The sequence below is a fragment of the Dermacentor variabilis genome, chromosome 1, assembly GCF_050947875.1.
Source record: "Dermacentor variabilis isolate Ectoservices chromosome 1, ASM5094787v1, whole genome shotgun sequence".
NCBI lineage: Eukaryota > Metazoa > Arthropoda > Arachnida > Ixodida > Ixodidae > Dermacentor > Dermacentor variabilis.
In genome coordinates, this window is record NC_134568.1 from 184,397,316 (window position 1) to 184,410,760 (window position 13,445).

Below are 13,445 nucleotides of genomic sequence, written 5' to 3' on the forward strand. Positions count from 1 at the left end.
TAACCAAATACATGTGTCAATGCTCCCCTCACAAGAAGCGTTGTTCCGATGCTACAAACAGGAGTGTGAAAAACAAAAGGACACTTATTAAACAAAAATAAGAAAACAACAAATAAAGTCCAAAGTTAAAAACAAATTAAATTATGGGGTTTTACGTGCCAAAACCACGATCTGATAGTGAGGCACGCCGTAGTGAGGGACTCCGCAATAATTTGGATCATCTAGGGTTCTTTAACGTGCACCTAAATCTAAGTACCACGGGCGTTATCGCATTTCACCCCTATCGAAATGTGGCCGCCGTGGCCGGGATTTCATCTTGCGACCACGTGCTTAGCAGTCCAACACCATAGCCACTAAGCAACCACAACAGGTGAAGTCCAAAGTGACAGTGCAAAAAAAGAAAGTCAAAAGCTCAGCTATGCAAAGTCCCAAAGTTTGCTAGTGCTGGTAGAACGGCTTAAGTTGCACAACATGGACCAGGAAATGCTGGCGGTGAACGCTATGCATGAAAAGGAGCTTTCTGGTAGAAACACTGCCTCTTCCATTGGCCGCGATGCGCAAAGGCGAGCACCATCTGGAGGTGTAGCAAGGAACCGGGCATGCCACTCTATGAATGGTAAAAACGCTGGAAAAGGGGATTGTGTATGCATTTTCACATAACAGATTTATGTTTTCTCGCATATTTCAATTACAATCCGACACTATCATGTCTGTAGGTGATGTGTAAGTTGTACTTTACTATTTTTCTGACGAATTTTACTTTGAGAAATTCAATTAGTTCAGACTACTGCCCCTGGTGCCGCCGCTGACGCTTGTTACACCACAGCTTCCTGGTGCCTCTGTCTTGATATTTAACTGCACGTCTGTGTCATACTCATATGTTTCACAGCTACTATGTTTTTTTCTCCAAAGTTCTGTAAAAATATACCAGAAGGGTTCTATTAGGTAACGTATGGGTGCTAAATTCACATTTAGCTTTAGAAGTAAAAATAAAATGAAAAAGAAAAGAGAGCCAGCTAGGTACTGTGTATCATGTACCACGTACAAAAAACTATACCAAACCATCCTCAGACTAACAGTTATAGTATATCAAAGCTACTTTTCACGACTATATGGAACCTAACTGCTACTAGAGGATGTCATTTTTCAAACCCTTGCTGCTATACAAATGAATTGAAACCACTGATCTCAATTACATCTGTCAAGATGTATTTGAGTTGTCCTGATGTCTTCAAATTTCAAACCACTGTCAAGATGTTCGGAAAAATCCAGATGAGTAAGATATGTACTTGGCAATTGTTGCAATTTCTTTAGCAAGTAAGATTGATCCTAGGAGCTTAAAATGATTTAAAAAGAAGACTGCAAAATCTAAATGATAGTACAAACATTCTTGCTAGGAATTGTGGGATTATATGAAAATTTTTAAAACCATGATTCGGCATACTTTTGTTTCTGTTCTATATAAACCTGCAGTAACACAAATATTTCCTGTTACTTTAGCATATCTGTATCACTGAGATTCTGCTGTTTTAAAGTGCAATAAACATGTTCATATAGAAATACCTTGCACTGGTTGCTGCCACTCCCAAGAACTTCTGCCTCGATCCTGATTGGCTGACGAAAAGGGCGCAGTCCTACCCAGTCTTCAATCACTTTAGCGTCCTTAATAAGGAAGCCACACAGAAATGTTAGTCAAGCTTTTCTTGGAGTAATCTGTACTGAAAGTTCTGTGTTAATATACTATATAAAGGAAACAAAGTTACCTAAAATTTTATGTGGTTGGTTAAGTGCAATGCATCTAACTTTAAAATAGCAATTTTATCCAGTCACCACAGCAATCCCATTAGCTGGAGGTGGCTTGAAAAACATTTAAAGCTTATTGCTGCTATCAGAAAGCTTAATGCTAATATACCTTAGGAGACGGACGGCTAACAAGCCATCTCGCAGACTAACTAGGGCCGTAATAATGTAAATCTATTCTGATCTGTTTTCATTCTGAATCGGCCATTAGCCCTTTGTGATAGGTCAGAATGGTTCAAGCTCCGCCCATAAGGGTGAGGCCCAAATCATTCTGACCTATCACGGAGGGCTAATGGCCAATTAGGAATAAAAACAGATTGGAATATTTTTACGTTATCCAGACTAGGTTAGGTAAAACATATCCAAGACATCAAACGAAGGTTTGTGCTTCCTTTCAAGGTGTAAAATTGACATTCCGCTTGACCGCAACACAATACGGTAATTTCCGAGAGTTTAACTTTTAAGAAGAGATTCTTTCTCTTCAACAAGAAATTTGTCTTAAGACAATGAGGAATCAATTTTCCGCTTAGCATTCATTGGTTTAAGATTTCACACTGGTAGGCAGGTTCATATTAATTGTGGTTTTAAAGGAGCACTGACACGAAATTTTGTCCTCGCTTCTTTTTTTACTCTATTAGACAGCCAGCGACTCCATAATTGTAGTAAAAGGTCTCAATTCCTAGATCAAGCAACCAAATGCGAATTATAACATCATTTAATCTGACATGTTCAAAAAGCACGCCAAATTTCTTGGCATACAGTTTGTTAACAAGGGCGCCTCTGTACATCACGAAAATGGCGGGGGGAGTCGCGGCATCACTGACATTAATGCGTGGGTTGTTTCAGCAAGCCGCAATGTAATCGTCTTGCTGAAAGCTTTCTCTCTAGATGATGGGATTACAGGGGAGAGATGGTTAGAAGCAATAGCAGGAGACAAGCTTATTATGCCTTGTCGAATGCGGAGAAGCATAAAATGAGAAAGGAATAAATGTATTATGTGGCATGCGCATAGCTTTCGGCGACATGGTCACTGTGTGGCTTGCAACCACTGGACCAGTCTGACTGGTGCTTGCATCAGTAGTTTGTGATAACACGTGACCACTGCCTCCAATTTTCATGACATCCAGAGCTGCCCTTGTAAACAAACCATACACCAAGAATCTGCAGTCCATTTGGTGGGCGTTTTGAAATGGTCAAAATAAAAGAATTTAAAATTCGCAATTTTGTATGCGTTCAAGGAATTCTGGTACAACAATGTAGTCATGGGGACAGCAGCTATTTAATAAAGAAAAAAAAAAGCCACACACAGAGTCAGTACCCATTTAAAATACTCATGATTACAACTCAAAGCAAGTCTTGACAGCCTAGTGCAAGCTTTCAGAAAGCATGATTATCCATAGGCATGCTATTAGCATTTGTGCTTAACCTGGATAATCTTCAACCTAGATAATTTACTCTCAGCATTCACAACATGCTGCCAGTTTTCAATGTAACTGAAACTTATGTGAGTGAATGCACCTTGAGGCTTGGAAGTACTGCAGTACATGTGTTCCATATGTAGTCCCTGTCATGCTGCGAGACTTCCATATTCCAATCGCCAAGCTGCTTTGTGCCCCCCAGTGTGACATACTCTGTCCTGAAAATTACCGACAACAAGAGCATAGTATACACAATCAAAATTGGGCTTTGTCGCAACAGTGTTTCAACGGTTTAATGGTTAATAGATGAGAATGTGAGACCCAGTGAACACATATTTTAAATGGATTCTTCTGTAAAGTTTAAGTGAAACTTAAAGTTGGCATGCACATGTGCTAATGACAGCATAGAAAAACTAGAAATCTAGACATTCTCCACACTTGTCATATCATGGAACCCTTGCAAGTGGTTGCACTGCAAGCACTGTAAGATGGGATATGTATGCCATGTTACATACCTAAGCATTTCATATTGTAGTACAAAGCTTTATTGCTTCCTTATGGTTTTGTTGCTGCTTTATACACTCCAAAGGCTGCTTGCCAAAATTCAGTTCTGCTACCACATCCACCTCTTAAATATTGAAATGTGGTGCACTTATTAGCATATATCAAGCAGTTCAGAAGTACCTCCTGACAGAACTACATTAAGCCCTTAGCCGTTTTGTTTGTTTCAATAATTTTTTTTACCCTGAATATTTTTTTTTATTGATGATTGTGAATATTCTCATGAAAAGCAGGTTTTTGATGAAGAAAAAGATAACCGACTCATAGAATAAATAAAAGTATGTATCTGAAATTTATGGTACATCACAATATAAATGCACCAGCCACCTGCTAGCAATGGACAAAAATTATGGAATATGTACAGATACCTTTGTCTTTGTCACATTAGCTGCACATGTTAACAGTGCATTATTTGACTAAGAGAACTTTGGCAGGGAGTGGTATGGCTCAAAACAAGGGATCATGCACAGTTGCTTTCCAGTTGATTTCATCGACTATCATCGAAACTAGCTCATCCTACCGGAAACACTTGATATGCTATGGTAATTCAGCCAGCTAGCTTACAGAAAACTTCTTACAAAGCATAGAAAAAAAGGAAACAGTGGAGGCTTTGATAGAACGCTGTTCGTGTCAATTTTGTCCACAGACACGCACTTGCGATATTGTCCTGTGAGATTTCCTGTTTGTCTTCTTCACCCGAGAAGTTGCTGACCTCTTCATCATCAGGTTTAGCTTTGCTTCCCGAAATGATGTACACCTCAGTGTTTGAACTATCATCGTCAAAAGAAGAAGTAGAAGAAATGCCTGTTTTTCCAGAAGACGGGCCAGCAATGCACTAATCGCCTCTGTCAGATGCCATCTTGAAAGCGCTGGTTGCCACACGAAAAACTCGCTCAAGATGTAAAGGACAAAGAAATCACTGGGTACATATTGACATCTGCTGACTGAAACGCCAATTGAGCTGCGAACAAGCGTCTCTTGTTCAAAACATGCGAGAGGAGAACAAATAACACAAGGACGCGGCTTTGGGGAGGCGAGTGCTTGGATGAGCAGGGCTCATCCAATACTGCTATGGCTGCTGCAACACAGCAAAGCTAGGTCATCAAACCCTGTAAGCTCCGAAGCATGGAGAGATGTCCAAAGAAAGTTTACGATAATTACATCCACAGGACAGTTAAAAGTTACAGGCAGTGCAGCCATGTTCAAGCCAGAGGACAAACATTGCTTGGCTACAAAACAAGAAAACAGGTTTATCAGCATGAAGGTGATGAAAAAAATGACGTTTGAGTGAACACAAAAGGATGCTGGCAACAAAGGTGGAGGATAATCACCTGGAGGCTGATTTCAAAACCAAGACGCTGAGAAAGAAATTATAAAGAAATGCTTGCAAAATGTGCAACTTTAGTAAGCGAAGGTGGTCATGATCTGTTAATGCGAATATGCTGCTCTTCTGGCACACTGAACACTCTCCATGCACAAAGATTTTTGTGCCACTCAGTAAGTGCAATGCCTACCCTGGAAGAATGTAGCAGCCATTGGCATAATAAAACTGAGTCACCCAAGGAGCCAACACCTGCAGGAAAGAAATAGTTTACAATTAATTGTAATAGGTGCATACTAATTATGATAACATTTATCTTTACGTAACTGCCACTAGCACTTGTCTTCATTTTAAAAACCAAGCCTTCTGTCATTGAATATAGAGCAGTTTTTCATTCTAGGTGACCCACATCAGGATTCCCAATGTACGAAAAAAGTTCATTCTCTCTGATCTGCAGAAGGCATTCTTAAGAAAACACACTCGTTAACAACTTATAATACCCATTACCTTGATAACCTGTCCTCTGACAGGAGTCAGCAGTGGATCTTCTGTAAGTTCCTTGGCTCTGAGACCACTGCAGTTCACTACCACATTAAAATCCTTAAGGTCTTGTAGGTCCTTGACAACTTGGTTCTTTATGTCCCCACCGTTGCATAGTATTCTGTAAGGCAACACTTAAGCAAAAATTCTTAGTAGTATGAACGGAAATTAACTTACTTGTGAGTCAACCATTTCAAGTACTTTCTAGGGTCTGCCAGAATGCTGTTGTAGAATATACCATACCTGTAAGAGCACCAGCACACTGTTGATATAAAAGAGCCTTTTTTACATTGTCTTGCTGAACATAATGAATTTAGCTGCCAAGTTTTTTTTCGCAAAAACAAACTTTCAAATTTTTTTTTTTTCATATTGAGTTTAAAAGTATGCTGCATGTTCAAGGGGAGCATGCCATCAGGCTAGTTAGCTTGAAGATCTTATGATTTCTGAATGCTGTACCACTTTTCTTTTCTGTGTATACTCACTCTGAAGTAATAGTACACAAATATTATAGCCCGTAGAGGGAGCTTTCATTCCATATAGTACAGCCAAGTTTAAGCACCACAGACATCTAAATGTAATATGCTGAAGTGAAACATAAACCACAAATGAGTGCACTTAGTGCCCAGGCACTCCTTGGACCTAACTGCAACATGCCTACTACATGTTAACCATATGCAAGCCTCATGTCTACCACATGCCTACCATTGAAGGGTAACTCATATGGTAAGATTCAGTAAAAATTAAAGTAAGGTGGCACATCCAGTGCTGCTTGACTATACTTGCACCAGACCACCCTGGCCAGTTTCTGCTTTGGCTCACAAGAACATGCGCACATATTATACGGGGTGTTTCAGCTAACTTGGGCCAAGCTTTAAAAAATCCTCGTGCAAGTTACAAGAATGCAACCAAATTAATATTGTTCGCTCTCCTCCTGAGCAACTCAATGAATTTCTTACTATGAGCTTAGCTAATTAGCAACAATTAACTAACTTTTAAAGCATTGATTTCAATGCAAAATCTCTGTAGAAGTAGTAGAGCCTATTAAGAAATATCCAAATAATTTCTTTCCGTGATGATAGCTGCTGTAGTTTTAATTTTTCTGGGATGCAAATATAGCGTGCAATATTTAAAAAAAATACCATGTGACTACGTGCCTACGCGTAGCGACATTAGTGCCCTCAAACATGCTACCAACAAAGGATTGATGCTGCATGCAGACCAAAGGCACGAATAGGCTGCAAGAAAAAAAAATGATAGGCGATGGCCACAACCGTCATCTTCAATACATCACCATCCACCGCCAAAACCTCCTCGCCCTTAACGAAGCTTCAAGAAATGCCATGCGTTATTTATAGCATATTTCGCTGCTTCAGCCGATAAGATACCTAGGCAAAACTGCAAGTGAAGACCACTATTCAATCCATCTTCATTGCTCAAGACCTGTTGTGTCTTCGGTCTGCGTGCTTCATAGATCATTTGTTCGTGGCATGTTTGAGTGAACCAATGTCACTGCGTGTGAACGCATAGTCATATGGCACTTTTTAAAATTTCGCACACTTTGCAGCCCAGAAAAATTAAAACCACAGCAGCTATCATCATGCAAAGAAATTATTTGGATATTTCTCAATAGGCTCTTCAACTTCTACATTGAAGATATTGCATTGAAATGAATGCTTTAAAAGTTGGTTAATTAATTATTGTTAATTAGCTAAGCTCATAGTAAAGATACTTTGAGTTGCTCAAGAGGACAGCAAACAATATTAAGTTGGTTGCATACTTGTAACTTGCACGAGGATTTTTTAAAGCTTGCCCAGAGTTAGCTGTAACACCTTGTACAGTTGGTGACAAAAGTTTATGGGATGTTAGTTCTCCAAAAAACAAAATTTCTGCTCAGTTCAAGCATACTGATTCTACATCAATGGAATGCTGTATTGGTTGCACATACTACTGCAGAGTGCAAGCCTGTATTTCAGGCTATGTGCAAGCTTCATGTATATTCCGTCTGTTTCACAGATTGTGCACCCCATAAACTTTCAACACCGGTAGTGCTCTGCACACTTCACTCTTCCTGGTTTTTAGGCAGGGGCTTTTCCAACATTTCAATTCAGGGAACTGTTGTGATAACTTGCCTCAAGGAAAAGAGAGAGCACATGGGCAGGGAGGGGGGAAGGGGGTTTCTTATTTTTGCAAAGCTCAGTGAAATATTCTGTGTTCATCACTAGTTCTAATGGGTGAAACATATGAGAAAACATAATAGCAGAAAAATGAACCTGAAAGTTTTCAGACAATGAAACACGTCTGCCACTTAGCTGTAGGATTCAGTGAAAATCAGCTGGGTTTTGTTGAAGTGCAACTTCACAAGACAACCGTGTTTGTATAGTGATGACTTTTCATTCCTCATGATACAGTTTACATGACAACATTGTTGCAGAACAACCATAAACTTGTGTCCACAAACTAAGAAAACATATAATCACATTTGGCCTTTCAACATTTCAAACATGCATTGTCTACATATATGAATAAGGTTACTTTAGAAGAATTTAAACAGCACGGCACAGGACACGAAAAATAATCACAGGACAGAGTGCTGCATCTTGTGGTTCTCTGTGTCCTGTGCCATGGTGGCTGGTTGATACATCTTGTTAAACAGCAGAATTCAATGTAAATTTTTTGTGCATCAAGCTCCAATTTCTGTAATGATGCTCATCATTTCCTACGTCCAGTGTGCTGTCCTGCGTCTTTTGTCATGCTATTTAAATTCTTCTGTTTAACAAGATGTGCCAAACAGCCTAATGAACATGCAGTTAATTCAACCAGTTTAAGACTCAAATTGATTGGCAAGCATGGTTTATTCCCTGCAAGCAAAACAGAAATGTTATTACCTGGATGAATAGGGCTTAATGTAGGCAAGAGTGCTACGAGCTGCTAGGATAACCAAGGTTCAGGCATGGTAGCTGCAAGTTTAACAACAGTCTATCTTTGCAGTGACCAACTTTTTAAAAAACTAATTTTGCTTCTCAAATGATGTAGTTTTATAAAAAGATTGAGCAGAAGCTATCGGAGAATAATTGCCAAAGTGAGGCGACAGCTTTGCAATGCTGCAAGGACGCTTAGTGGTTAGCTTTGCTGGTTAATGCTAGGAGGCATGTGGGTGCTGGTGACATATGGACATGACAGAGTAGTCTCCAACCTTACTATGCAAAGAGACATGCTGAAGTATAAATTTTTTCTGCACCTATGGTTACACCATCAGATATGCTGTGGTTAGTGTATCGTGAGGTGTTGCCTGCGTTACAAAGTGCTTTTTGTATCTTGTGCTTACGTGCCAGTGCTCCAGCATAGCAGATATTTTTCAACAAAGGAAGGCTACATGTGGTGTATGCAAAATACCAGTTCAGTGTTCATTTTTGCCACCTATAGTGGGCTGCAGATGGCAGAGACCAGGCGCGTAGCCAGGATTTTCTTTTGGGGAATGGGGGCTAAGGTTCCAATATTCCCTGTTAAGTTTCCCATGCTTCATGCATAATAATACAACTATTACTTTGAGCAGGCCCTTGGTCTGCCTGAAGGCATGTACCATCCTGTACTTGTCTGGGGCGGGCATTCGAAGGATATGCACCTTTGACGTGCCAGGCATAAAAGGGAGCAGGGCACCAGCCATAAAAATTTCGGGGGGGGAGGGGGGGTGGTGCGCTGGAGCCCAGTAGCCCCCCCTTCGCCCCCCCCTCGGCTACGCCACTGGTTGGGAAAGCGTGTGCATGTGTGTGTGCGTGCGTGCATGAGTGTGTGTGCGTGCACATCTGTCTTTCCGGGACATCAACCCCATCATTTCTATCACATAAAAAGCAACAGACAGAAATTGGTGGCACTGCCTCATTTCCCTTAATTCCTTTCCTTGAGATCTAATGACAATTACTTTAATGAAGCTAAGGGCATTACTTGTACTTCAGAGGAAAGTTCCTCAGTTCTTGCTCATCAAGTGGTCTCAGGCCAGCGCAGAGCTCCTTCATTGTTCCATTCTGCAAGGTGAAGAAAAAAATGTGAAACATATTTAATGACATTAATCTGTCCGGCGTCATGCATGCAGAAGTCGCTCTAAATGGCCGCGTAGCCCCTCTGGCCTTCTTTGTAGCACGAAATTGGCATCAAGCCATCCTAGGCCTTGAGGCAAGTGAGCACCTGGGTCTGATTTCACGCGTAAACAGCGTGTCACGGAACAGTTCTGAAGAAGTGGTCGGCAACTTTTGCCACCTATTCACCGGTACCGGCTGCGTAAAACGTGTCTACCACATGGTTCTCCGCAAGGACGCTGTGGCAGTAGGCCAGAGACCACGCCAGGTACCACTGGCCTTAGAGGAACCACTTTGGGACGAGTTGGCACGCATGGAGAAAGCTGGAAAATTGCAAAAGTCACCGAACTAACTGGTTGGGTGAGTCCCCTTGTTCTTGTACAAAAGGACGGAAATCTGCGAGCATGCATGGATCCCAGAAATATAAACGAGCACTTCAAGTGTAAACTCTACGAAATGCCTGGACGAGAAGATATAGAAGCAGAGTTGGCCGGTGCAAAAGTATTCACTCGCCTAGATGCATACGCCGGATTCCATCAGATTCCCTTAGTTGAAGAAATGTCTAGGATATGTCCTTTCACAACTCCCTTCGGTTGCTATCGGTTTTTGCGGTGCCTTTTGGAATATCGTCAGCTTCCGAAGTTTTTCAGCCAACACTAAGTGAAATTTTTGACGCACTCTCCGGCGTAACAGTGTATGTCGATGACATACTTGTATAGGGTAGATCACAGCAAGAGCACGACCAACATTTCAAATCAGTACTAGAAGCGGCAGAACATGCAGGGCTAACATTCAATCCAGCAAAGTGTGCAATTGGCCTTCAACACATTGAATTTCTCGAGGACGTGATAAGCGAAGGAATCCGTCCAAGCTCTTCCCTTGTAATGTACATGCTGCAAATGCCCAGCCCGACACCCAGCCGTTCAACACATGCTGGGTGTCGTCAACTATTTAGGAAAATTTTTGCCAGCACTGGGCGGAAAGGACAACGCTCCTCAGAAGCCTGCTAAAAAAGGATACGGTTTTCGAATGGTCGGAAAATCATGAGAAAGAATGCAGACAGCAGTGTGACAACCTTGGCAAACAGCCCCTGCCATCAGTGTTTGACCCTAAAAAAGAAACCAAGGTATCTTGTGACGCATCCCAAAACCGAACTGGTGCTGCCCTGTTGCAGAGTCACAATGGTGCATGGAAGCCGGTTGCGTACGCCTCCCGAGTGCTTACAGAGATGCAGCAACACTATTTACAAGTTGAAAAGGAAGCAATGGCCATCATTTTTGGATGTGAAAGGTTCAGCCATTTCATGTATGGGCGGTTGTTGGAAGGTGGTTGTCGAGACAGACCATCGTCCATTGAATGCTATCTCTCAAAAAGCGATCGGTGACATGCCGCCCAGATTGCAGCAATTTTTCAGCGCCAGTTGCATTATGACATTTCCATACGCTATGTTCCAGGAAAACAACTTTTGCTGGCGGACATGCTGTCAAGGGCCCCGCTCACTGGCACAGCAGATGATGCCGAAGACGATGTCGAAGTACATGCAGTGAGTGTAGTCGGTTCCCTCATCAGCAAAAACACTCGAAAAAAACTGGCCTCTGAGACACGGAATGACACACAGCTCGCCGCTGTTCTAGAACACCTGGAGAACGAGGAGCGAATTGAAAATCCACTTAAGTCTTCCACCACTCAACTATATGAAGTGAAAGGGGTGCTCTTGAAAGGCTGCAAAGTGGTGGTTCCTACGACTATGAGGCACGAAATGTTTGCAAGAATCCATCAAGGCCACATGGGAATCAACAAATACAAGGAAAGGGCATGAAAACTGGTCTTCTGGTCTGGGATGAACGCTGACATCGAGACGTTTGTGCAAGCATGTGCTGTATGTAAAAAGTACACTTATAAGCTGCCACAGGAGCCTTTGATTATGTGCCCCATCCCCGACCAACCATGGTACCGCGTCGGCATCGACATTTTCAACTAAAGAAATTGTTCATACTTGTGCGTTTATGATGCCCTGTCCAATTATCCCGAAATCCAACAGCTCGCAGACACTTCAGCAAAAACGATTGTGGACGCAACCAGTGCCATATTTTCAAGATATGGCATACCGGTAGAAGTATGCACTGACAACGGACCTCAGTTTTCCAGTAGAGAATTGAAAATGTTTTCAGACATCTACGATTTCAAGCACGTCACTTCCAGCCCATATTTTCCCCGCTCCAATGAACTCACTGAAAAAGGAGTAAAAGTGGTGAAGAGAATCTTGAAGAAAACCAGTGAAACCAAACAAGACTTTTGGCTTGGTCTTTTGGCGTACAGGTCAACTCCACTAGAGTGCGGCAGAGCACCAGCAGAAATATTGCAAGGACGAAACCCTCGAACAACACTGCCAGCCATTCAGATTGGACAAAGTCAGCGGGTTGACAAACACCAGCAAACGGATTACTCAAGCGTCCTTCAGGCCACTCGTGCCACTGAACGACGGCGACACTGTCAGAATAAAAAATGGCTCATAGGCGAGAAAAGCTAAAGTTCTCTGGTTGTCTGGTCAACCAAGGTCCTATGTAGTGATGACTGAAGATGGACAGTGGTTACGACACAATTGCGAGCATTTATTGCCGACCAAAGAGCCTTTTCACCTCAGCAGCCCTCACTAAGACGATGAAGTCAATATCCAAAAAAGCGCTGCCCCTGCATGCGCACAGCGCGATCCAGTCATGCCACAAAATTCATGCAGCACAGCGAGTGCTGCGCCGACAGGTTCACATCAAGTGGCGGCTCCCCGGAGGAACACAAGACAACGTAGGCCACCTCAACGATTAATGAGAAGAAAGGGAGGTTAACCGAGGGGCCCTATTGTTATTAGTCATATCATAAGAAGCCAACAAACACTGACACCAAGGACAACATAGGGGAAATTACTTGTGCTTAATAAATGAAATAAAGAAACGATAAAGTAATCGAAATGAAAGTAGATGAAAAACAACTTGCCGCAGGTGGGGAACGATCCCACAACCTTTGCGAAGGTTGTGGGATCATTCCCCACCTGCGGCAAGTTGTTTTTTCATCCACTTTGATTTCCATTAACCTTTGAGGGTCGATTTTTTTCACCATATACGATCGTCCAGGGTCGATTTTTTTATTGCAGATTACAATTCGTCTGAGGGACCTATTTCGAAAAAAAATTACCATAATTTTTCTAGGGTGGCCGTAAGTGAGAAAAAAATATTTTGCGTAGGCATATATGTACTGTTTATTCATGAATAACAACAATAAAAAAAGGAAATAAACTTATAAGAATAAAAAAATTGATGCATTGGTATACACATAAGGCTTAGAAAATGTGCACATGAGAATATTTGGCAAGTGTCAAATGTTCCTGTTCTTACACTACTATTTACGTCCATAGCATAATCAAACTGCGTAGGTGAGAAGAAAACTGTGGTTGTGTGCTCGTTAGAAAAGCAAGACATATGACAAACTTCCACTAATCTTCATCTTATCGCCAACCAGAGGCGATTAGTTTTCACGAGTCTCCAAAGAAAGAAAAGGAAATGCATGCACGGTGGCATCCTTCCTATGCGCACCCCTGTGAGCACTAAACGAGCGAGAATCAGGCGGTCACCCTTTGAGCGATTAGTAACGAGCTAACCATCAGTTTTGCAAGCTCAAAAAGCCGAAACCGCCTGCGAAACAAAACCCAAACCGACACGCCCCTGCGCGCCAATGCGC

At 41.9% G+C, this 13,445-nt stretch overlaps 1 protein-coding gene across 7 annotated transcripts in view; it reads right to left on the bottom strand.

Annotated features, from left to right (window-relative positions):
• LOC142588820 (D-aspartate oxidase-like) overlaps positions 1-13,445 on the bottom strand; it is a 50,676-nt gene that overhangs the window by 11,801 nt on the left and 25,430 nt on the right. For 6 of the 7 annotated variants that reach the window (XM_075700671.1, XM_075700645.1, XM_075700665.1 and 3 more), the window contains 6 exons: positions 9,583-9,662; positions 5,818-5,883; positions 5,608-5,761; positions 5,294-5,352; positions 3,319-3,436; positions 1,564-1,662 (listed from right to left, as the gene is read on the bottom strand). In XM_075700671.1, coding sequence (XP_075556786.1) covers positions 1,564-1,662; positions 3,319-3,436; positions 5,294-5,352; positions 5,608-5,761; positions 5,818-5,883; positions 9,583-9,662 — 576 coding nt within the window. The remainder of the gene's footprint in view (positions 1-1,563; positions 1,663-3,318; positions 3,437-5,293; positions 5,353-5,607; positions 5,762-5,817; positions 5,884-9,582; positions 9,663-13,445) is intronic. The other variant, XM_075700677.1, reaches the window with a different exon arrangement.